The sequence below is a fragment of the Cervus elaphus genome, chromosome 20 (genome assembly GCF_910594005.1).
Source record: "Cervus elaphus chromosome 20, mCerEla1.1, whole genome shotgun sequence".
In the NCBI taxonomy this organism is placed as follows: Eukaryota; Metazoa; Chordata; class Mammalia; order Artiodactyla; family Cervidae; genus Cervus; species Cervus elaphus.
The window spans coordinates 121,042,185-121,066,535 of record NC_057834.1 but is presented as its reverse complement, the minus strand read 5'-3'; the positions used below and the strand labels follow the sequence as shown (position 1 = coordinate 121,066,535).

Here is a 24,351-nt window from a genome sequence, read left to right as displayed (position 1 = left end):
CTAGAGTGGGTAGCCATTCCCTTCTTCAGGGCATCTTCCCTACCCAGGGATCGAACCTGTGTCTCCCACATTGCAGGCAGATTCTTAACCATCTGAGCCACCAAGAAAGCCCATCTTACTCAGAGTAAAAGCCAAAGTCCTAACAGGCAACAAGCCACTTACTACCCCTCCTCCCTATCTTATTCCAGCTTTACTGGTCCTTTGTTCCAGCACACCAGCCCCATTCCTGCCTCTGGGCCTTTACCTTTGTTCCTCTTGCCCCCACACTTCCTTCAAGAATTAATTAAAAAGTCACCAACTCGGAATTCTGACATGTTACAACATGGATGAAACTTAACAGACATCATGCTAAATGAAATGAACCAAACACCCAGTGCCCAATTTCATTTACCTGAGGTACCTAGAATAGTCAAAATTACAATAGAGTCAGAAAAATAGAATAGTGGTTGCCAGCGGCTGGGGGGAGGGGCGAGTGGAGAATTATCTAATGTGTAGCGGTTCAGCTGTGGAAGAACGGTTCTGTACTTGGAAGAGGTGCTGGTTGCACAACAGGAATGTACTCAATACCACTGAACTGTACCTTAAAAATGGAACATGGTAAATATGTGTATTTTACCACACACACACACACACACACACACACACACACACAAAGTCACCCTCTTTAAGGTATTCCAGGTCACTCCTTATAAAAAGTCAAGGACTCAAGGAGAACGCAATCACGTGGAAGAAAGGCAAGGGCAAAGCCAGAAAGCAGGGAGCTACAGAGACAGCCTCCTAGAAGGGGTGGGGGCCCGGAAGAGGCGCCGCCAGAAAGGCGGGACCTTCCGGGAGTGTGTTTCTGAGGAAGCGAGAAAGTCCGGAGCTTGGGAGGGGCGGGGGCGGGGAGGGGCGGGGGCGGGGAAGGGAGGGGCGTGGTCGGGGAAGGGAGGGGCGGGGCAGGGAGGAGAGGGGTGGGTGGGGCTTGAGCGGTGAGAGCTCTGTATGGGAAGAGGCGAAAGTGGGAGGGGAAGCGGTGGGGGAAAGAGCTGGAACGTGCTGAGGAACCGGATTTCCGCTTAGGCAGAGGGCGCCTTGGGTAGCTGGCTGCCTAGACTGAGCCCTCCACGAATTCGACCTCTTCGCCCTCCACGAATTCGACCTCTTCGCCCTCCACAGCCCCCGCCTTCACCTCTTCTGACCTTGTTGTCGACGGCAGATGTGTTAGGCGTGGCGTCACCACCTCACCTCTCGAACCGCGCGCCCTCGTGTACTACAGGCCGGTTTGTCCAGGTCTCCACCCTCAGTATCAGTAGCCCCAGCAGGAGTGCAATCCCTGCCAGGCTCCGAGGACCTATCTTGGGAAACTTCTGCAGGGTCCTGATGCCAGGAGGACAGGAGTCCTACCGTGGTCATGGCCAGACTCCAGCAGGGCTACAGGAATTAGAGTCTAGTTCTCTACTCCCAGCTGGTCTCCAGAGTCCAGTCTATGCCCTGGCCAGAGTCAAGCACAGTGCCCTTGCAGGGCAGCGTGCCACAGTTAAGGTCACCCTTTTGTTTCAGACAGCCCTCACTTAGCCTCCAGAAATTTACCCTCTCCCAGATCAAAAGTGATGGGCCAGGGGTCCTCTTTCTGTTCCCTTTGTCCATACCTGGGCCTTTGAGTGGAAATTCCTTCTCCTGGACAAAAGACCTGGAAGCTGCTCCCTTGGGGCCCTAATCATGAGGGCTGGGGCAGAACATCACCTTTTATGTATCAACCCTCTCAGAACCCTGTTCCCATGGTTCCTTCCCCCGGAATCCACAACCAAAGCCAGAACCCTCCCAGTTCCTTCCCAGTGCTCATGCCTAGGAAGGAGTAACCCTTTCACCCCACAATTGGGCCCAAGTTCACAGGCTAACATTGGCAACTCTTGCCATATACTATCAGTTCAGTTCAGTCTCTCAATCGTGTCCAACTCTTTGTGACCCCATGGACTGCAGCCTGCCAGGCCTCCCTGTCCATTACCAACTCCCAGGTATTACTCAAACTCATGTCTATTGAGTCGGTGATGCCATCTAACCATCTTATCCTCTGTCGTCCCCTTCTCTCACCTTCAATCTTTCCCAGCATCAGGGTCTTTTCAAATAAGTCAGCTCTTCGCATCATGTGACCAAAGCATTGGAGCTTCAGCATCAGTCCTTCCAGTGAACATTCAGGACTGATTTCCATTAGGATGGATTGATTGGATCTCCTTGCAGTCCAAGGGACTCTCAGGAGTCTTCTCCAATACCACAGTTCAAAAGCGTGAATTCTTCGGCGCTCAGCTTTCTTTATGGTCCAGCTCTCACATCCATACGTGACTACTGGAAAAACCATAGCCTTGACTAGATGGAAATTTGTTGGCAAAGTAATGTCTCTGCTTTTTAATATGCTGTCTAGGTTGGTCATAAGTTTCCTTCCAAGGAGGAAGCGTCTTTTCATTTCATGGCTGCAGTCACCATCTGCAGTGATTTTGGAGCCCAAAAAAGTAAAGTCTGCCACTGTTTCCACTGTTTCTCCATCTATTTGCCATGAAGTGATGGGACTGGATGCCATGATCTTTGTTTTCTGAATGTTGAGCTTTAAGCCAACTTTATCACGCTCCTCTTTCATCAAGAGGCTCTTTAGTTCTTCACTTTCTGCCATAAGGGTGGTGTTATCTGCATATCTGAGGTTATTGCTATTTCTCCCAGCAATCTTGATTCCAGCTTGTGCTTCATCCATATACTATACCATATACTATTTCTTTTAATCATAACAATCCCATGAACTAGGTACTATTGAAGGAGGAAACAGACAGAACAGTCTCCATCTTGAAAGCAGAACTCCATCTTGGGCCGGACTGTGGACTTTGAGCTATATGCCCAGTATCTATGGAAATGACATACCAACTAGAAAACCAGCCCCCCCTGGATGGGAAAGCCCCAGGGCTCATACCTAGACTCTCTGTTGCCTAAAAGAATACCCTAATTATCTGTGTAACCGAATAGACTAATAAATTCTATTATGCTTTTTGGGGTATGACCACAGACCTATTGATAATTGTCAACTGTTAACTACATAGGCTTAAGGCATATGAATCACGGGTTAACTTTGATTGTATCTTTCTTTTCCTTTGTTCAGACTAGTTTCAGGGAATTTGGGGACGTGGGTTTGGGCACGTACACTTAGGGTATATAAGGTTTTCAGAAAACCTGGTCAGGGTCCTTGGCTAAGAGAAGACTCTGCCTTGGGCCTACCGGTGTAATAAACTGCCCTCCACTATCTGCATTGTCCTTCTGAGTGAGTTTATTTCCCAGAATGTGTGGCTACAACACTATTATTATTCCTATTTTTACAGATGAAGAAACTAAGGCTCAGAGAAGTTAAGCAACTTGCCCAAAGTTATACCGCTGCTAGTCAGAATCGGAGGTGAATTTTAATACCAGGTCTCTATGGCTTCTGGGGCCCTTGTTCTCAAAATCGCTGCTGTGCAGAGTACACAGCACAAAGTCCCCTCACCACTAATGACCAGCTTCTGGGTACTGACTTACTGACTGTAGGTGTGAACACTCAGCTAGGCCTTTTGCTAAGCCCTGTCTCCTCATTGCATCCTTCTTCCTCTTGCCAATGAAACTCAATAAGTTGTCACACCAGGCTGCCTGATAAAGGAATCTCTTTTGCAATGCCTCAGACCATAGCATCCATCCCACTATCTCCCCAACCTTACACTCCATTGGTCAGTCCTCTGAGGGCTTGGCTCACACTCCTCATTGAGCTTTTGCTTATGCCGTTTGCCCTTCTTGGAATGCCCTTCCAATCCCTTCAAGAGCTATGGGTGAAGTTCCAGAAGACTCCTAATCTCCTCAACCCAGGGATCTCACACTGTTCTGAATGGCAAGACCAGAAGTGCCTCCACTAAGCTTCTCTGGCCCAGTACCCAATCAAGAAACTTCAAAGAGCAGGGAGGGCTTGTTCAATCCTAAGGCTTTCCTCACGGTTCAGCTGGTAAAGAATCCACCTGCAATTTGGGAGACCTGGGTTCAATGCCTGGGTTGGGAAAATCCCCTGGAGAAGGGAACAGCTACCCACTCCAATATTCTGGCCTGGAGAATTCCATGGGATCGCAAAGAGTTAGACACAACTGAGCGACTTTCACTTTTCTTTCAATAGAGTCAGGAGGTTGAGAAAGGACACCCATGCAGTTGTTCCTTTCAGATCCTGAGCCACTGGTTTATATACATATTTTTTCCCTCTAAATCTTGTTTGGGGCAAGGAGGGTAAACCATATTAAGGGAGAAGTGGGGTTGAAAAAAGAGGTGCAACTGAGAGATTTCCCAAAAGACAGATGCTTGTAGGAGCTATATAAATGGTCTATCTTCCTATAACATACATTTCTCTGCACTATTTTGGAGAGTGAAATTTTGTAACTTAAAAACTTTTTTTTTTTTTAAGTTTTAGGAACATTAGGACTTAAAAGCAAAATTCTCCAAATATTTTAAACTAAAGCAGGAAAATTGCTAAGAAATTCCGTGCTTGTCTGGAGAAAATCCGGGCTCTTCCACCAACTAGAGCTGATTCTCTTTGCTCTGAGGTTGCCGCATGAATGGGAGCCCAGTGCCTGGAATCGAATGAAGGCAGCTATTGTGATCTCGAGAGTTGGGGGAAGGGAGAATCAGTGCCCAAGGGTGTGTGGCCCAGACAGAGGCCATGGGAGGGGGCAGTCCTGTGTGCCCCGTGTACCGTCTGCAACACAGGCTGAGCGAGAAGGTGGGGCCTGGCAGCCGCACTCACTGGCTCCGCCCCCTCTCCCGCCCCTTCCCTGCCGTGCCTCCACGTGGTTCTCAGAAGCCGCAGCTCAGACTTGGTGGTCCCCAGACAGCTCCAGTTTGCGGTAGCTCGGCAGCAGGAACTGCAAGCCCCCAAGGGGGTCCGTCTGTGGCCTCCGCCAGGAAAAGATCGAGGAAGGTGCTTTGCCGGCAAAATTGGACTCCACCGGCTTCCGACGACAAGCCAGGGACTGAGAGTCTCGGAATCCTGAACGACAAGTGAGCGTCCCCCGGGGAAGGACAGGCCAGGGTCGCCATCCACACCGCCATGGCCGCTCCCGTCCGCCGTCTGTGTCATATCGCCTTCCACGTGCCGGCGGGGCTACCCTTCGCCCGGGATCTGCAGCGCTTCTTTGGCTTCCAGCCCTTGGCGGTGCGGGAAGCAGACGGCTGGAGGCAGCTGGCTCTGCGCAGCGGCGACGCTGTCTTTTTGGTGAACGAGGGCGCGGGGCTGGGAGAACCGCTGTATGGCCTGGACCCGCATCATGGGATACCCAGCGCCACAAACCTGTGCTTCGACGTGGCCGACGCGGACGCTGCCGCCCGGGCGCTGGCGGCACTGGGCTGCAGCGTGCCGGTGCCCCCTGTTAGCGTGCGAGATGAGCAGGGCGCTGCCACCTATGCCGTGGTCACCTCGCCGGCAGGCAACCTCAGTCTGACGCTGCTGGAGCGCACTGGCTTCAGTGGGCCCTTCCTGCCTGGCTTTAGCCCTGTGCCCTCTGCACCCGGACCCTGCTGGTTCAGCCACGTGGATCACCTGACCTTGGCCTGCAACCCCAGCAGCTCCCCAAAACTGATGCACTGGTTCCACGACTGTCTAGGCTTTCACCACCTACCACTGAGCCCAGGTGAGGATCCAGAGCTGGGCCTGGAGGTGGCAGCAGGGTCCGGGCTTGGCGGGCTGAGGCTTACTGCCCTGCAGGGCCCTGTCGGCAGCGCTGTCCCCACCCTTGTGCTAGCAGAGTCCCTGCCGAGGGCCACCAGCGGACAGGACCAGGTGGAGCAGTTCCTGGCCCGGAACAGGGGACCTGGATTGCAGCACGTGGGGCTGTACACACCCAGTATCAAGGAAGCCACTGAAGGGGTGGCAGGGGCAGGGGGTCAGCTTCTGACTCCTCCTGAGGCCTACTACCAGCAGCCAGGCAAGGTGGAGCAGATCCTGGCTGCAGGGCACGAACCTAACCTGCTGGCCCAACAGGGGGTCTTGCTAGATGGTGACAGAGGCAAGTTTCTGCTTCAGGTCTTCACCAAGTCCCTGTTTGCGGAGGACACTTTCTTCCTGGAGCTGATCCAGAGACAGGGGGCCACTGGCTTTGGCCAGGGCAACATTCGGGCCCTGTGGCAGTCTGTGCAGGAGCAAGCTGCCAGGGTCCAAGAAGCCTGCAAAGGGCCCAAGCTGGATGCAGCCGCCTGTCCTGGAGCATTGGAAAGTTTGGCTGAGGGCCTGCTGGAACTGAGGGACATTCATGGAGGCCTGGAGTAAAAGCTTTTGTCTTTAGGGGCTTCCATTTCATCAGTACCTGCCAGAAGTTGAAACTCTCACAGGGGTCCAGAAAGATGGGATTTTTATAACTGTGAAACATTTCTCATCTTGTCTGTATCTAATATATATGCAAAGTGTAAAGAATAGCAGAATTATCTGATTAGGAAATAGAACTGGGATTTCTGAATCCTCCTTGTGTCTTCCTGACCTCATTTCTCTCCATCACACCTCCAATATTATGATTAAAAACCTGTTTTTCTCACCAGCCCAGGTTGGATGCATGAGACAAGTGCTCAGGGCTGGTGCACTGGGAAGACCCAGAGGCAGAGGGATGGGATGGGAAGAGAGATGGGATCGGGATGGGGAACACATGTAAATCCATGGCTGATTCATGTCAATGTATGGCAAAAACCACTACAATATTGTAAAATAATTAGCCTCCAACTAATAAAAATAAATGGAAAAAAAAAAAACACCTGTTTTTCTGCATCGTTTCACTACATATATAATGTATCCCTAAACAAATGATCTAAATGGCAACCCACTCCAGCATTTTTGTCCAGAAAATTCCATGGATAGAAGAGCCTGGTGGGCTACAGTCCATGGGGTCTCCAAAGAATCACTGAGCACAGGCGTCTAAGGCAAAATAAATTCGCCTGTGCTTCCCCTCTCCCTAGGGAGAAGCCACTGCAGGGAGGGGCTGAGTCAGGGCTAAGCCCAACCAGCTGCTCTAGGGTGATAACGCAGCTCCAATCAGAGACCTGGCCAGAGAGTGCTGGATATAAGCCACTGGCAGGAGCTCCCTGCAGCTGCCTTCTCCCCTTCTGGGGTTGGAGGAAGACAGATCACTCAGGACAGAACACCCCCCTCTTCCATCTGCCCAGGGCTGGCTAGGAGCTCAGAAGTCAGCACCAAACAGAGCTCTACCACTTTCTGGGTCCCTCAGAGGTAAGGCGTGAAGGGGCTCAGGAGAGGGTGGAAAGTCTCCAGAATGACTACAAAAATAAGCATTTTATTAAACAGGATTCTCAGCTGGGTGGAGGATTCCAAAGGCATCACTGGGCTGCACTGTTGAGGCTGGGTGCATCAGTGGGGACCTGGGGCCGAAAGAAACTCTCCAGGACTTGCTGGCCTGGGCTGGGCTTTTTCCATTTGGACAGGGTGGCCACCTGGGATCTTTTGGAACCCTGTGCAGAAGACAAAGGAAACACCGAGGTGACAGTAGAGTCTTCTCCTTCCACCCCGCCCCCCACACCACTGATCTAGCTCAGATTCTAGCCTTAATACTGTAAACCTTCCATCCTGTTTCCAGTATCTAACTCTTCAACCAACCAACTCTTTAAAAGGCAGCCTGAGGCAGTCTTCCTAACATGCAAATCTGACTCCTCTCTCCACCCAAAATCCTTTAGGGCCTGGTGTTAACTGGCCTGGGCCAGTCCTGCTAACAACTCCAACTAATCCAGCGGCTTACAGGTTGTACTGTACTTCACCGTGGCTCACACTACTCTTGGGCCAGGAAAGAACATCTTTACTGCTGATTCTCCTTCCGAACCTGGAGAAAATAATTTAGTTCTAGGACCTAGATTACCAGTTGCTTCTTCCAAGCATCCATTCCTGACTCTTGTCTCCTAGATAGAAATGACAGCTCCCCACTTCATATCCCACAAAACTGAGTACAAACATTTCACACACTGTGACACTACTGTCTCCATCATTTGCTCCTGTCCCCTCTACCTGTAAGGTCTCCAGGTCAAGAACTATTCCTCTCGCCCCAGTGAACTCTGTCATGGAGACTGTTTACCCAAACATGCATCACTTAACTCACTGAAAACCTGTAGATTTGGCCCTGGGGAGAGATGGCTGGGTGAGGGCCAAAAGACTCACCTTGCAGGTGCCAGGCTGTTGGCCCTCATACATGCGGAACACCTAGACGAGACGAGGGAAGTGCAGGGCTGGCATCTTTCCCCCAAAGAGACAAACCTCTGTATTCTACCCTTAACTTCATGCCCCGGCACTTTTGTTTAAGATATGTTTTTCATTTGTTTACATAGTAATAGGTTTACTTAGAAAATGCAGGGAACACGAAAAAACACAACGAAGACAACAAAGGTAGTACCTTTTTCATGGCGGTGGAGACGGCTGCAGTGTGAAAGTCCTCCCGGGTCAGCCAGCGAGCGCCAGGTGGTACAATGGTCACTGGGGTGTTTTCTTCCAGGGCCAGACCATATACTTGGTATGTCATCTTGATGTGAGAGAAAGTGTGGACCACCTAGGGGGTGCCAAGAGGCTGAAACAGACCCGGAGATGTGGCCACAGAAGCCATCATTCCTGGTCACTCCTCTCCTCACTCACCTGCCCCAGATGCTGAAGGCGGGTGTCGGGGAGGGACCCAACCCAACTCTGCAGTTCCTGTAGCAGGGCCTCCCGCTGATGCTGCCCTGAGGCTTCTGCATTCACATTCACGGATGGGAACTCCCACAGTCCTGCCAGCAGACCTGAGAGGAAGGGCAGCCAGAAATGGGTGGGGCCTTAGCTGCTGCTGCCTCCATTTCTTCCCTGTTGCTCATGCCACCTCCCTGCACTCCCAGGATCCAGGTACCTGAGTTGGGCCTCTGCACCAGCAGAATGCGGGCATCCCCAAGGGCCTTGGGCTGCTCCAGAACACAGATGGCAGAGCACTCCTCCCTGGGGGGCTTGCGGCTGGCCTTTCTGGGAAAGTTGGTTACTCCCAGGGTCTGGTCCCAGAGCTCTGTGGGAGGTGCGCACAGCAGGCACTGTCCAGTGCTGGGAGCTGGGAAGAGAGATCCAAGAGCCTCGCTCAGGCCGAGTGGGCTCAGGTGCCAAGCCCAAAGAGCAGGCCTTTGCCCAGCTCTGTAGAATGACTCGGTTGCAGGATGAAACCGAGGGAATGAGGCTGCCACAGGCAGCTCCCTGACAGCACAAGGAAGGGCTGGGGCTGCCACTCACCACACTCCTCCAAGTCACAACTGCCCGGCAGGCTCTGTGAGGCTGAGAGCTGCTCCCGCTCCACCTGAGAGGCACAGACAGGGCAGGATTCCATGGGGCAGGGGTCACTCCCGAGGACGCCTGACTGCCTCCCTTCCTTGGGTGGCTCACCCTCTGGCGTGCCCGGCACAGGTTCTGCACAGGACAGTGGCTGCAGAGTGGGCGCTGTGGGGTGCACACTATGGCCCCCAACTCCATGGCTGCTTGGTTAAAGTCCCCTGGCCGGGCTGGGTCCACCAGCTGCTGGGCTAGGCTCCTGCAAGAAGGGACCATTGCTCTGAGCCAAAGACCCTTTGGAGACACCTTTTCTAATCTTCCTCTTTACCCCAGTATCCTACCAGAGGTGCTGGGAGACAAGACTGCTGCTGGGTTCAGCACCTATGGCTCGGACACGGCACAGCACCCGTATGACGTTCCCATCCACCACTCCGGTGGCCTGGCATAGAGGAGTCCGGGAGTCAGCCTGGTCTGGGAGGAAGGTAGGTGGGCATGCCCAATATCGGGGTGGGTGATGGGCTCACCTGGCCAAAGGCTATGGAAGCAATAGCTCCGGCTGTGTACCGCCCTACCCCAGGTAGGAACCGCTGCAGGGTCTCTGCTGTACGTGGCATGTGGCCCCCTAGCTCCTCTACCACCTGATTGGAATGGGAAGGTTCACGGTTACAAGGCACTCAAGGTCCTGGGGCTCCCAGACCCCTCGTCAACCCCTTACCTTCCGGGCTCCTTCCTGTAGCCACCGGCCTCGAGAGTAATAACCCAGGCCGGCCCAGAGTTGGTTAACTTCCTGTGCGTGGGATCAGAGGTCAGAGGGGTCAGGGATCGGCCCTCAGTAGGCCCCATTCCCCCTACCCTCGGGTGGTTCTCACCTCCAGGGAAGCACTGGCCAGGTCCTGCAGCGTTGGCCACTTCTACAGCCCGAAGGCAGACAAAAAGAAAGGAGGCCAAAGGTGAAGGAAGCGGAGGAGGCCTTATTTTATCCCCACCCCCAAGGAGTCATCTGGGGTCTGGACCATGACTGACCCTTCCCCTTGTTCCCAGAAGTCACCTGCATCCATCGAGTATAATAGTTGATCACTGTGGCAACCTGGGTCTGCTGCAGCATGACCTCTGAGACCCACACTGGGGAAGAGGGGCCGGCATGAGGACACTGCTGACCACCCGACTCTTAGCCCACAGCTCCCAGACCCCAAACAAGGTGGTCTAGGCAAAGCGGCCCTGTTCCAAGGAGATATACTCACCAGCGTATGCCCGCCTGTCTAGGTCCACCTCACCCTCCACCTGCCAATGCAATCCCAGATGGGCAGTTAGTGTGGAGGGGACTGGGCACCAGCCTCCTATTCCCCCCACCCCCCTACATCCATTGTCCTCCTACCAGCCTTCTCCAGGGTAGGTCCCGCTTCTTTCGGTCATACCAGCCCAGCAAGCTCTCCTGGAAGGCTGTGACCTCGGCCACATCTCTGAATAGATGGTACGGGGAGACAGAGGCCTGCAATAACGCCTTCTGCTGCCTGGCCAGCCCTGCTGGGGTCTCAGAAAACTCAGGGATCGTCCCTGCACAGGATGTGCACCAGAGGCCTGGTTTCAGGCTGTCCACTTAAGGCTTCCCCCACCCCAACCCCTTGCTTGAGCTCAGACCAGGAGGCTCTAGGGTTTTGTAGCCTAAGTCAAGTTTCTAGCCTTTATTTCCCCAGGGTGGTACGCCTGGCTCCTTTGTCTCTGGATCATAATGAAAACCCAAGTTTCTGCCAAACATAATATACACCTGTGGAGGGCCTTCCCATTCACAGAACACTTTAGGGTTGATAAATTCGTTGGATCCCATGAAAACCAAGTGAGGAAGGAAATGCACAGACTACTGCTCCATGTCACTGATAGAAAGCATCTATTCAGAGCAATTATCCCAAAGTCACAGAGCAAAGTCAGAATTAGATCCTTAATTAGTCCCTTAATGACTTGATACATACCATGCTCTCTTCCCAGTCTGAATTTGCGCCCTTTCACGGCCAATTAAACCAGCCCCTGAGTCTGATTAGGACCCAGATCCTCACCACTGGAGGCAGACAGCTTGGACTGGCTGCTGCTGAAGGCACATTTCTTCTTTCCCTCCTGGCTGGATGCCTGCTTCCTGCGACCACTTCGATTCCCCACAGCTGCTCGTGGCTTCTTCATGATCAGCTAGAACAGAATGGCCCAGCCAAAGTATGTCAGTCACCATGAGGCTGAATCTTAGGGTCCTGTAGAGGGTAAAGCTACCTCCCTCCCCACACCATTCATGTAAAGTGTCTAGCTTTTCTCAAGCACTCCCCAGATGCTCACGGGCTTACTCTTGGCTGGCTGTGGTATGGAGGTATGACCAGTAGGGCTGAACTTCTGCAAGTGGCCTTAGTGGGACCAGCATTAGTATACACCTGGAGACACAAATAAGAGGCCAGAGCTGGGCTGAGTCAAAGACCAAAGCCTCCTGTGCAGGAACATCTGCATATCGCTGGGAGCTCAGGTGTAAGAGGTTTATCTCCTTAGAGATGTAGCACATTTACACTGAAACAGCCTTTTTTTTTTTTTTAATTGGAGGCTAATTACTTTACAATATTGTAGTGGTTTTTGCCATACACTGACATGAATCAGCCATGGGTTGATTCCCCATCCTGTGCTCCCCATCCTGAATCCCCCTCCCACCTCCCTCCCCATCCCATCCCTCTGGGTCATCCCAGTGCACCAGCCCTGAGCACTTGTCTCATGCATCAAACCTGGACTGGCTATCTGTGAAACAGCTTGAGTAATCATCTAGTTTAAACCTTCATCCTATACAAAGGAGAAACCTCAGTGATGATTTTAAAAATAAAAGGCAAAGGGAAAAAAAAAAACAGAGAAACTAAGGATCAGAGAGGGTAAAAGATTTGCCTGAAAGCAGATGACAAGTTGGGAAGAGGGGGAAATGAGCTATTTTTATTTCTAATCTTCTCCTGATTTAGTAAATCACAGCTGCCTATCCACTAGTAATGAGAAAACATCTGGTTGATCTTCACTGCTCCCTAACTGTTCTGGCTGCTGATTTTACCTTTTATCTAACAGCTAAGTTAGTGAGTGTTATACATACCAGACCCAATGTAAATGCTTTACCAGATTTCTTACTCAGTCACTTAACAATCTCATGAGGTATGTTCTAGGATTACCTCCATTTCAGTTATGAGGAACTTGAGGCTTGTGATTAAGCAACTTTTTGATTCAAACTCCAAAGGTCTGTCTACAGAGCTATACCTGGCTATACTGCAGTCTCTGGTGAAACTCTGGTTCAAACTCTCTTCTCAAACTTTTGCTTCACACCTCATTTTCTTTTTTTTTTAATTGAAGGATAATTGCTTTACAGAATTTTGCTGTTCTCTGTCAAACCTCAACATGAATCAGCCATAGGTATACATATATCTCCCCCTTTTGAAACTCCCTCCCCGTCCCACCCCTCTAGGTTGATACAGAGCCCCTGTTTGAGTTTCCTGAGCCGTACAGCAAATTCCCACTGGCTATCTATTTTACATATGGTAATGTAAGTTTCCATGTTACTATTTCCATACATCCACCCTCTCCTCCCCTCTCCCCATGTCTATAAGTCTGTTCTCTATGTCTGATTCTCCACTGTTGCTCTGTAAATAAATTCTTCAGTACCATTTTTCTAGATTCCGTATATATGTGTTAGAATACAGTATTTATCTTTCTCTTTCTGACTCACTTCACTCTGTATAATAGGTTCTAGGTTCATCCATCTCATTAGAACTGACTCAAATGTGTTCCTTTTTATGGCTGAGTAATATTCCATTGTGTATATATACCACAACTTCTTTATCCATTTATCTGTTGATGGACATCTAGGTTGCTTCCATGTTCTAGTTAGGCTGCACACCTCATTTTCATCAAAAGAACTTGCTTCCGCCTTCAGAAAAAAGAACCAATGCATAAACTTCCCTCCATCTGCATTTTCCTTCTCCTTTATCCAATTATATGGAGGAATGTTCTCTCCTCCTCCTCCAATCCCATCCACAAGACACACCCGCTTCCTAGCTAAACTTCCTTAGCCAAACTCACTGATTTCCATAATTACTTATGGAGTGCCTACTATGTGCCAAGCAGTTTTAGGTACTTGGAATACTTCAATAAATAAAATATCAAAAATAAATAAATAAATAAATAAATAAAATATCAAAGGTTTGGGCCTTCACAGAGTTTATGGGATTGACAAAAAATAATGCACAAAATTAGTCAATTATATAGGATGTTAGGTGATAAAAACTAGCATAAACAGTCAAAGTAGACTTGTGAAGGGGATAAGAAGTAAGTGAGGGTGGTGGAATGTTGCAACGTTAAAAGAACATGGTCAAGGTGGGCCTTGTTAGAGCAATGTTTGACCAATGACTTTAAGCAGTTAAAGGAGTTACCCATATGGATGACTACCTGTGGGAAAGGGATCCTGAGAAGCTAGTGCAAAGGCCCTAGGCAGGGTACCTGGTGTGTCTGTAGAATGAGGAAGTCAGTGTGGTTAGAAACTGAATAAGGAAGGGGTGAGCAGTAGGTGAGGTCAAAGAGATAAAGAAAGGGAAAGTGAAAGTCACTCAGTCGTTTCCGACTTTGTGACTGTAGCCCTCCAGGCTCTTCTATCCATGAACTTCTCTAGGCAAGAATACTGGAGTTGGCTGCCATTTCAAACAAGGTGGGGGGAATAGGATTACAAAGTACTTTGTAGGCCACCAGAGGACTTTGGCTGTCACACCCATTGCTCTCAGGAGCCAATCCTATTAATGTATCTTTGTAGGATACAAACAGCTCAACCTGCCTCATCCCCTCACCCACTGTGCTCCAGCCATGTTTGCCTGAAATAGTTGCTTCAATTCCCAAAGTGTCTGTCCACCTTGAGGCCTCACCCAGTTCATTTCCTCTGCTTGGACAGCTCTTCTGTTTTACCTAACGTTTATTCAACTCTTCAGGTCTTGACTTAAATGTCCAGATCAGATCCCCCAGTCTTACCCACTTCTGTACTTCTCCATTGTTGCTCTTATATCAATCATAATTTCATGTTTATTTGTGATTCTTTGATCAGTGTCTGCTTTCCCCACTTAACTGTAAAATTCCATGAAAGGAAACTTGGGTGTCTTTTGTTGACTGTTGTGCAGAGCACAGTGCCAGGCAAACTGCATAAAAAGTACCCCTTCTTTCCAGAATGGGAGAAATCCAAACAATTCAGAATGATGATGTAAAGATTCATTAGAGAGAAAGGATGAACTGGAAACAGCAAATAATCAGAGAGAGAAAAGGTTCAGAGTCCTTGGTGGAAACCAGAGCTCTTGGGAAAGTTCTGGTCCACGGTAGGGACAACTCTCAGTAGCAGAAATCAAATCCAAAACCTCTCAGGAGTAACTATAACTCCTAACTGCTTACAAGCTGTCACTGCTGGAGCCTAATTCTAGTCATTATCACGCGCGTCTACTGTTTCAAAAGTGTCCCTGCTAGCGGTCGCTTTCACCCTCCTCTGCCTCATCTCCTGTCCTCCTCCCCGCTCCTTTCATTTGCTGGAATGCAATGAGCTCTCCACCCTCCCTAGGAGCTTGCCTTTTCCCAAATCTTTCCCCCCCCCCCGCCCCCACTCTCTAGTCTGCATAACATATACGCTTGCTTTAAGCTTAGCTCAGGTATCATCTCATCCTCTAGACATAAAACCCCCAACCCCCAGCCCTGGGCAGAGTCGATGAAGACACCGTAACGCGAAAGTCTGCGTTCCCGCCGGGTCGCACGGGAAGAAGGAATTACCTCCCGCGTGATTTCCCGCGCCAAGCTCACCGACGAACTCCAGGGGGCGTGGCCCCGGCCAATTTTGGCGGCGAGCCGAACCACGCCGGCCAATACGCTTCCAGCGCGCGCCAGGCTGCCTCCTCCGCGCCAGACCCAGGCGATCTTAAAGGAAGTCCGACCGTTCGGCGATTCTTGGCGTGAGACCCCGCCCCATCCCCGACTGCAGGAACCGAGAGAGGAGACGAAGCGGAAGTCCCCCGTGCCCAGTGGCTATACTGGCAGGGACCCGCGGTGTCATGGCCGCCGACAGTGACGATGGCGCAGCCTCAGCTCCCGCGGTCTCAGACGGTGAGTGGCTTTCCCAGGGGCCGTTTTCAAAGCTTGTGCGCTCCGCGGTAGCGGAGCCCCTCGGACGCATAGTTCTAAGAAGCAGGCCTCAAGTTTCAGAGAACTAGCGCCTTCCTTTTGAATCAGCCACGAGGAGACTACATGTCCCGGTGTGCACCGCGGTCCCGCCTCCAAAAGTCTGGAGTGTTGGCAGGATAGTTAGGACTCGTGGGGGCATGTCGGGAGATGTAGTCTGGAGTTTATAGCTCTGTTAATTGGGGGAGGTTGGGAGTTGTGGTCCACAGGAAGTGGGACGGATTGGGGCGTTATTTATTAGGCTATGGCGCCTACTGGCTACTGCCACTTGTGGCTATGAGGAACCATGGGAACGGTTACAGAGCGTTGTGGGATTTTAAAGGGCCTGAAGTCCTCAAGCCTTACAAAATATTTCCTGCAGGATATGGGGAAAAGGAACCTCAACAGATTATCTAGTTCAGCCTTCCTCTTTTACAGGTTTTGATGCTAAGGGGAAAATTTTTCCCAGAATTTTACATCAGCCACTGGAAGACCCAAGCTTTCTCTCCCCAAATTCAGGGCACTGTTCACTCCAATCCTGTGTATAAAGCATATGCAATATAACGCTTGACGGGGAAGCTGCCCCTACCCCCAGCCATGGCCTAGCTTGGTGTCTGTTCCCTCGGGCTCTTTCCTGAGTGTTAATATCCATCACCCTTCTTATCTCCAGATGGTGTCAGCCAAAGCACAAAATCTGGGGAGGAGCTAGTAGTCCAGGTTCCCGTGGTGGATGTGCAAAGTGACAACTTCAAGGAGATGTGGCCATCCCTCCTCCTGGCTATAAAGACGGCTAACTTCGTGGCTGTGGACACGGTGAGAGCTGGGGAACTGGGAGAGCAGGTGGTGGTGAAAGGGCTGGTACTGCAGACCCTAACACAGCTCTCCCTTTACTGATCACAGGAACTGAGTGGGCTTGGGGACAGGAAGTGTTTGCTGAACCAGTAAGTATAAGCCCTGATCTCTTTAGTCCTAGCCTTGCCAGGAAGGGCAGACCTCAACCCTGGAGTGGAGGTCACAGCCCTGGGTGGTTTGGGTCTTTCATGAAGCTAACTCCGAGCCACAGCCACCCCCAAACCCAACCCCAAGGTGCATCGAGGAACGTTACAAGGCCGTGTGTCATGCTGCCAGGACCCGTTCCATCCTCTCCCTGGGCCTCGCCTGCTTCAAGCAGCAGCCAGACAAGGTATGGGTTACTCTCACCCCCATCCCAGGTCTGTGGCTAGGGAAGGAGGGATTGAGATACTGAGGAACATCAGCTATGAGGTTTTTTTCTCCTAAGGCTGGATGTTGCAGAATCTCTTCTTCTCCCAGGGTGAACACTCATACCTGGCCCAAGTGTTCAATCTGACCCTACTGTGCATGGAAGAGTATGTCATTGAACCAAAGTCTGTGCAGTTCCTGATACAGCATGGCTTCAACTTCAACCGGCAGTACGCTCAGGGAATCCCCTACCACAAGGGGAATGACAAGGTAGATCTTCAGCCTTGAGACTGCCTCTCCTGTGAATTCATTTCTTACTACTCTAGGCTGGGTACACTGGGGAGGATCTGCTTCTTAGGGAGTATGGGGACTCACCAGTGACAGAGCTGGAGAAACAAGATTGATACACTGGTGAATAGCAGTAAATTAGATGAAAGCAAGGGAGAACTTTCCAGGTAAGGATGCCAGGGACAGGTGTCCTGCAAGAGAGGTTCCCTAAGGCACTCCATTCTTCCTGATGACCCCTTTCTTTCCACGTAGGGTGATGAGAGTCAGAGACAGTCAGTGAGGACACTGTTCCTGGAGTTGATCCGGGCCCGCCGGCCCCTGGTACTACACAACGGTCTGATAGACTTGGTGTTCCTCTACCAGAACTTTTACGCACACCTGCCCGAGAACTTGGGAACCTTCACTGCTGACCTGTGTGAAATGTTCCCCGCTGGCATTTATGACACCAAATATGCTGCTGAGTTTCATGCCCGCTTTCTGGCCTCCTACCTAGAATATGCCTTCCGGAAATGGTGAGGGACTGGTTGAGGGAACAGGGTGGGGCCTGGCATAAGCCTGATTATTTCATTCACTTAAGATATTCAGTGAGTGCCTACCATGGGCCAGGCACTGCTTTAGTGCCGAGGGTTCAGCAGTGAACAAAACAGACAAAAACCCCTGCTGTCGTGGAGCTTACATGCTAGTGGACCCATATCCTCTTGTGATGTTGCAGTGAGCGGGAAAATGGGAAGCAGCGGGCAGCCGGCAGCCCACACCTAACCCTGGAGTTCTGTAGCTATCCTTCTAGCATGAGGGCCCATATTGACTACCGCTGCTGTGCGCCACCCCCCACGTGCCGTACGCATTCCACCAGCATCTGTGACAACTTCTCGGTGAGCACACCTGCCCATTTCCTGGGGAAGGGACTTTGATGCCTGGAAACCCTCTCTAAGCTTCTTTCCTACCTCTAGGCCTATGGCTGGTGCCCCCTGGGACCACAGTGTCCTCGGTCCCATGATATTGACCTTATCATTGACACTGATGAAGCTGCGGTGGAGGACAAGAGGCGACGGAGACGACGTAAGGAAAAACGGCGGAGGGCTTTGTTGGGCCTGCCTGGGAAACAGCCTTCTGGGGAAGCTGAGGACAGTCCTCCCACCAAGCAGGTCTGTAAGGACGACCTCAAGCCTGAGGAAACTGAGCAGGAGGTGGCTGAGGATGAGACTGGGACCCAACCTGGCTCTGAGCAAGGTCCCACAAATGACCTGGAGATGGAGCCTAAAGCAACAAGTGCTGAAACCACTGACATGGCCACCTCAGAAGTGCCAGAGAGGAAAGTCACAACTGACATGGCCACCTCAGAAGCCCCAGAGAGGCAAGTCACAACTGACGTGGCCACCTCAGAAGTGCCAGAGAGGCAAGTCACAACTGACATGGCCACCTCAGAAGCCCCAGAGAGTCAAGTCAGTCCTAACCCAGTGCCTGGGGATGGATTGCATCGGGCTGGTTTTGATGCCTTTATGACAGGTTACGTGATGGCCTATTTGGGAGTGAGCCAAGGATCCCAGCCCTGTAGCTCTGAACCATGGCTACCTGAATGTCACAACAAGGTATACCTGAGTGGCAAAGCTGTCCCCCTCACAGTGGTTAAGAGCCAGTTCTCCCGTTCTTCCAAAGCCCACAACCAGAAGATGAAGCTGGCTTGGGGCAGCAGCTGACCCAACTTCTACACAGCACTCAGGGCCTAGGAAGAGAAGCTAAGAGTGGATCAAAGGGGTCTGGATCCCTCTAGCCTATAAGTGACTTAATCCCAACTACTCGGGGATAGGATGGGGTCCTGGCTGAGATACTGTTGGACTGCTTTGGCATCTCTGCCTTTACCTTAGAGGCTGAAGAACAAGGGTACAAGTAAGAAGGCTGACCAGCACCTGTAACACCGACTTTATTCATTTTTAAATCTCAAAGTGTCTTGGGAAAGTTTTACCAAAAAAAAAAACCAGAAACAAGATATGAAAATATCTGACCAGCTTCATCTTTGGTTATTTCTTATTGCGGTTCTATTAGGACAGACTGTTCCCATAGCTCCGGCCATAGCAGAAAGGGAAGAAATCAGTCCACGTATAAACCAGTTGGGTGTATCGTGTCAACAAATATACAGAGCAGGCCCTAGGGCCTACAAAATCAGCCCCACTCCCAACCACAGGGTTGGAAGTCTTTTAGGGCAGAACATTAAGACTCCTTCATAAATAAGAAAATAGATTAATCAACTGGAAAAGATCTTTGAATAGGTTAGCTGAGAGCCACGACCACCACTCTGCCTTGCCTTGCATAGAAATGTAGTGACATGGTCTGGCCGTGCAGTAAGTGCAAACAGCAATTATTCAAGTGTCTTAGACATTCTGGCAAGAAGCACCCCAGTCTTTAGGTCTGAGAAATAGCCATGCCCTTTATGGTCTCCTGGTCAGCTCCAGGTTCCATCCATTAGCTTATATGCCCCAGGAAAGGGCAAGAAACTGACCCGGGGTAGGAGAAGAACCTGGGGTAATAGCTGCCTGCCAGCTCACACTAGAACTAGGAGTCCTCTGGTCCTGTTGGGAAGTCTCGGGGATCCGGTGGGAGCCAGAGCTCCTTGCTGAATTTCAGAGGCTTCGTATCAGCCATTGGCCCTAACTAGGAAGGCCTCTCATGGCTGCCTCACCTCACATAGCCATTGGGCAGTGGGAGCCTCACAGATGAGTCTGGCTTGGCTTAGCCTGCGTGTTCTGTGGGCCCCCGGGAAGAGTCTAGGCTGTGCACCAAGGGGGCCCTGTGGCTTCAGCTGAAGGTCTGTCCCCAAGGTGAGGAGGATGAACTCTGCTCACCCATCCTGCTCTCCCTGGGTCCTCAGGCCCATGCCTGAGACAGAGAAGGGGACTGGAGCCGAGTCTCTTGGCCTTTCTTCTTCTACCTCCATCTCCTCAGGGGCACCTGCAAGGCATGGACTGATGCCCTGGGGCCTGGGCCCAAAACCATTTTCTTCCTGAGGGTTGGAGCAGTCCATGGCCTCATGGGCTGGAGCAGCTGGCTGGGCAGATGCTCGGAATGGTGCGATCTCTCTTACTCTGTACTTGTGACTGCTGAGGCATGGTGGGGGTCCATCAGATAGTGATTCTTCCCGGCCCACAAATGGACAAGCCTCCTGATGCAAGAACTCAGGTGAACTAGGCAAAGAACGCCACCGGCGAGCAGGTGGGCCCAGGGGCTCCTGCCAGTCAGCCATAGGCATCGTTCCAGGCCCTGGTGCATCCAGGTCAAATACCAGGGAGATGACAGACTTGCTGGGCAGGTCAAAGAACTTGATCTTGCCACCTTTGAGGTCCTGGCGAGCACTAAAAGGGTTGATTTTGGGGGCTCGGGCAGCACCAACTCGTTGTGGCTGGTAGTAGGGATCCAAGACGTTCACTGTACGTGGGGGCTTATTGGAGAAAATGTCTGACTGGCTTCGAGACAGCCAGATGGTACGTCTTGGGCGTGGGGACTTGGGAGGTATCTTGTCATCCAGTAAGCTCAGTCGCTTCACCCCAGGTCCTTTCTCCAAGAGTCCTGAAGAATAGTGAGTCAAGTCAGGGTTTCTCTCTAGTCATAACAAATAGAAGCAATATCTTGTATACAATGTGTTACCACTTGAGAAAGCAAAGGTAGGTACTGTTGTCCCTATTTAACAATGAGAAAACAGACTCAGAAGGGAGGCAGTATGCTAGCGCAGAGCTCCAGGACTTTTCCTGCTTCCCCTGCTTTTTTGCCTTTCTTCTGTACATGGGATCCTGTGATCACAGCCCTAGAGGGGAAGCCCCTTCGCCCCCCACCATCCTAATATCCTCCCATGGGGTCAGGTTGGACATTCTGGTTTCATCTCTTACCCTTGGCTGTGGGCTGCAGCTTCCTGTCCCTCTCCAGCTCTTCCTCCTGTAGGCGGCTCAGAATTTCCTCCAAGGTCTTCTCAATCTCCACAAAGGATGGGCGTAGTTTGGGGTCCATCTGTAGTCATCCACACCAGCCATTAGCCCTGACCTATCTTCCACCCCAAGGATGGCATTTGAGTCTCTTTCTGGCATCTTTTAAGAGTCAGATGTGTATCTAAGAGATCTCTGCTGAAGGTTCCAGACCATAAGACAGCCCCAGAGTGAAGGTCAGGGAAGATGCTATTGTCTAGTACCCTCCCCTATCTCAGCAGCCTTTCTATGTCTTGTCCCCTTGTCTGGCATAGAACCCTCCAAAAGGGGGTATTCACGTTGGTTGGTTCCTTTCTTTGTTGAGTTCTGCAGCTAACATGTTTCTGGAAGCTACCTGGACCAGCCCCAGCTACCACTTAGTCAACTGGTAGGTGTGGCCCCAGACCTAAAGTGCCAACAAGAGCCTTTCTTATGGGCCTTGGACCAGTTGGATGCATGGTCCAACTAAAACCTGACCAAAGCTCCATCAATATCCAAGAAAAGGGGTAGTAGGTTTACACTACAAGCTGAGGACTGGATAATACAAAGCAATTTTCCTTCCTTGGTCCAAGGCTCTGGGCCAGAGTCCGATAGGCCCGGAGGAAGAAACATAGGCACTGCCACTCATCATTGAGAAAGAGGTCCCTTATGAGGCTAATTAGCAGCCTCTCCCAATGGTCCTAACCAGATGAACAGGGTTCAGCCAGCCCCAACCAAAGCCTGGGAGAAAAAGATACTCACATTACAGCAGTTGAAGGTGAGCTGCAGAAAGTCAGGGGGACAGTCTCCCACCATGTGCTGGAAAGCATCATAGTCTAGCCCGAAATTCTGTGGATGGGTATGGTGGGGAAGGAGCAGGGACATGGGTAGACAGGTCATTAACCCCTCCACCCATCCTGGCCTGCTCAGGAGAGGTGGAAAACTGCCCCAGAGAAGAAGCCACAGACTAAGTTCCAGGAACTCCACCCCAAGAAAATAAAAAATTCCAGTGGCACTGATCCCCATCCTGGAGCTCACCTCTGTTCGGGGAAGATAGTCTGGATCAGCCTGGATGCGGGCGATGATCTCACAGAGGATGATACCATAAGAGAACACGTCCGCCTGGTGAGTAGTGAGATCTCAGTTTCCCTCTCAATGGGGTAAGAGGTGGGGTTTCTGCCTCTCATGTCCACTAGCCCAGGCTTGGGCCCTACTGACCATGTGCTCAGTTGCTCAGTCATGTCTAACTCTTTGTGACTCTGGACTGTAGCCCGCCAGGCTCCTCTGTCCGTGGATTTCCCAGGCAAGAATACTGGGGTGGGTTGCTATTTCCCACTCCAGGAGATCTTCCTGACCTAGGGATCAAACCCACATCTCCTGCATTTGCAGGGGGATTCTTAACCACTGAGCCATCAAGGAAGTGGAATGAAATACTGACCATATTTCATTCAGCTCATTCACCAGGCAGCTGACAGGTACCAGTGCTGATTTTGCAGGAAGGATATAGATCCTTACCCCATACGTGAAGGGTGATCCAAGACATTTTATGCTAAGAATGGATTCTACAGAGAATCAGGCCTTAGGGCCCCCAGACTCACCTTTTCATTGTAGGGCTCATCTCGGAGAACCTCAGGTGCCATCCAGAAGGGTGAACCCACCACAGCTAGCTTCTCACTTCCCGTGCTGTGGGGTGAAATTGTATGAAAAATGAGCTTGCCACTGGTGGGTGCAATGGGAGATCTGACCATTGGGAATTTCTCTCCCCCAAGGATAGGCACACCAGAATTGACTGAATTTAGGGAGCTGAGATTGGGCTGTGACCAAGTCCTAGCCTCTGAAGAGGACGCTGGAGTCTTCCCTTCGCCTCAGTCCCTTCAGTGACCCCAGTCCCCGTTAGGGCTACCCACCTGACATCAGGGATCTTCTCGGCCAGGCCAAAGTCAGCTACCACTGCAGAGTAACCGTTTTCATCCCTCTTTATCAGGCAGTTCTAGGGTTCCCAAAGAAGAAGACAATCGTGGCTCAGAAGAAGGGACTAGCCAGCCACAGAGTTTCCCACCACCCCTCCCTACTACCACAGGGTACCCTGTCCTTTGCTTCTTGGTGAAATCATGCTCTTGGGCTGACCCCAGTGGGTCTCTGATAGCCATGTGAGATGAATTAGGCCTGGATCTTGGGTGGCTGCCCTAGGATTCATACCATGCTCCAAACACAAATATTTATCTTTGTTTTCTATGTGCTAGGCAAGGTTCTAAGTATCAAAGATACCACAGTAAATAGAAACCCTTGTTCTCTTGGAGCTTACAATCTAGTGGAAGAAGACAGGCTATCAGACCCTGGCCTCCCTTCATTCTTCCCTCAGAACGTAGAGACTCAAAGACCAGGCCTGACCTTGCCAAGTAATGTAAGCACAGGACAAGTGCCCAAGCCTACACCAACATTCACTGCCCACAAGATCACAACCACCTTCTCCTCTGGCATTAAAATTCCATGATCTGGCTCTGTTCTGTGATCTGAGCCCCTGGTGCCCTTTGTACATATCTTCAACCAAACTTGTTACAGACAAGCCTGAACAGGCCCTTCAAACCTTTGCCTTTGCTCTTCCTTTCCATTTGGAATGTTCTCCTATTCTTTTTTCCTCAGAAAACTTAGTGTGCTTTAAGGTAAGCTTACCTTTCCAGTCCTAACCTCTCCAGTTCTTACCTTCCACTTTCTCATCTCAACTCCATTAACTCCTCTCTGCCACTTCCTCTTACAGCCTAGCAAAGAGTCCATCAGCCTCTCAGGGGCAAATTCAGGTTTGGGCCTTCCTTTCTCACAGTATTCAATTTATGAGAGAGGTTCAAGACAAGCTTTTTGAACAAATGCTGCTGTCTCCAGAGAAAGGATGAACCCAAATGACTTTAAACATAAAGCAGCAACAAGTTCTCCCCAAATATCATTCAAAATGGACCTCTGGCTCAGGAGACACCTCATTCTACCCCCCTTCCTCCAGGGGCAGCAGAGAGCAGGGATCCTTGGCTCACAGGGACATTTCTGGGACTGGCAAGGCCCTCTAGCCCTCCCTCTTCCTCACCTTGGCACATAGTTGCCAAGGTATTGCCAAGTCACCTGGTTACTTCACATCAGGTACAAATTAGTCCCTTACTCTGGCCTTGATGTGATCACACTATGCTCTCTTTCTCTGAGCTGGAAGCAGCCTTTGATTTCATTACATCTTCTACTGCCCTCGTTTCCTGATAGACATAACTGTCTCTGGCTTCTAAGCAGGCCTGTCCTTGTGCTTGTCCTGGCTTCAGCCTTTCCATCAGTCCCCTGGCTCAGCAATCCACCATCCCGACCCCAGCTCCCTGACTTTACAATCTATGAGAAGATGGGTTCTAAGCCAGCCTGTCAAGGCAGCCAAAGTCTAGGCTTTTGGGCGACTCAGATCTGTTGCTTGTTTTCTTCCCCTCCTCC

At 50.9% G+C, this 24,351-nt stretch overlaps 4 protein-coding genes across 14 annotated transcripts in view; 2 read left to right on the top strand and 2 right to left on the bottom strand.

Annotated features, from left to right (window-relative positions):
- The first annotated feature begins 1,179 nt into the window (after positions 1-1,179).
- Positions 1,180-6,479, top strand: HPDL (4-hydroxyphenylpyruvate dioxygenase like). The gene is made up of 2 exons (XM_043878751.1): positions 1,180-1,272; positions 4,436-6,479. The coding sequence occupies exon 2, from the start codon at positions 5,078-5,080 to the stop codon at positions 6,290-6,292; it is 1,215 nt and encodes a 404-aa protein (XP_043734686.1). The 5' UTR covers positions 1,180-1,272; positions 4,436-5,077; the 3' UTR covers positions 6,293-6,479.
- An 805-nt stretch (positions 6,480-7,284) lies between these two features.
- Positions 7,285-15,257, bottom strand: MUTYH (mutY DNA glycosylase). 10 transcript variants are annotated; one of them, XM_043875991.1, is made up of 17 exons: positions 15,122-15,257; positions 11,615-11,706; positions 11,347-11,473; positions 10,671-10,849; positions 10,537-10,576; positions 10,344-10,417; positions 10,165-10,206; positions 10,011-10,082; positions 9,820-9,933; positions 9,637-9,734; positions 9,410-9,554; positions 9,260-9,323; positions 8,892-9,083; positions 8,645-8,787; positions 8,409-8,561; positions 8,177-8,218; positions 7,285-7,479 (listed from the first exon to the last, which is right to left on the bottom strand). In XM_043875991.1, the coding sequence occupies exons 3-17, from the start codon at positions 11,465-11,467 to the stop codon at positions 7,348-7,350; spliced, it is 1,611 nt and encodes a 536-aa protein (XP_043731926.1). In that variant the 5' UTR covers positions 11,468-11,473; positions 11,615-11,706; positions 15,122-15,257; the 3' UTR covers positions 7,285-7,347. The 10 variants fall into 10 exon arrangements, with proteins under 10 accessions (XP_043731926.1, XP_043731927.1, XP_043731924.1 ...); XM_043875992.1 differs by having other exon boundaries at positions 11,623-11,706; positions 15,122-15,251; XM_043875989.1 differs by having other exon boundaries at positions 15,092-15,228.
- Positions 15,258-15,295: 38 nt separating this feature from the next.
- TOE1 (target of EGR1, exonuclease) lies at positions 15,296-18,967 on the top strand. The gene is made up of 8 exons (XM_043875986.1): positions 15,296-15,421; positions 16,146-16,288; positions 16,376-16,416; positions 16,562-16,658; positions 16,787-16,945; positions 17,216-17,475; positions 17,676-17,835; positions 17,914-18,967. The coding sequence occupies exons 1-8, from the start codon at positions 15,370-15,372 to the stop codon at positions 18,658-18,660; spliced, it is 1,659 nt and encodes a 552-aa protein (XP_043731921.1). The 5' UTR covers positions 15,296-15,369; the 3' UTR covers positions 18,661-18,967.
- TESK2 (testis associated actin remodelling kinase 2) overlaps positions 18,868-24,351 on the bottom strand; it is a 134,140-nt gene continuing 128,656 nt past the window's right edge. For both annotated transcript variants that reach the window (XM_043875984.1, XM_043875985.1), the window contains 6 exons: positions 22,800-22,882; positions 22,491-22,575; positions 21,931-22,014; positions 21,655-21,741; positions 20,842-20,959; positions 18,868-20,524 (listed from right to left, as the gene is read on the bottom strand). In XM_043875984.1, coding sequence (XP_043731919.1) covers positions 19,800-20,524; positions 20,842-20,959; positions 21,655-21,741; positions 21,931-22,014; positions 22,491-22,575; positions 22,800-22,882 — 1,182 coding nt within the window. In that variant the 3' untranslated portion in view covers positions 18,868-19,799. The remainder of the gene's footprint in view (positions 20,525-20,841; positions 20,960-21,654; positions 21,742-21,930; positions 22,015-22,490; positions 22,576-22,799; positions 22,883-24,351) is intronic.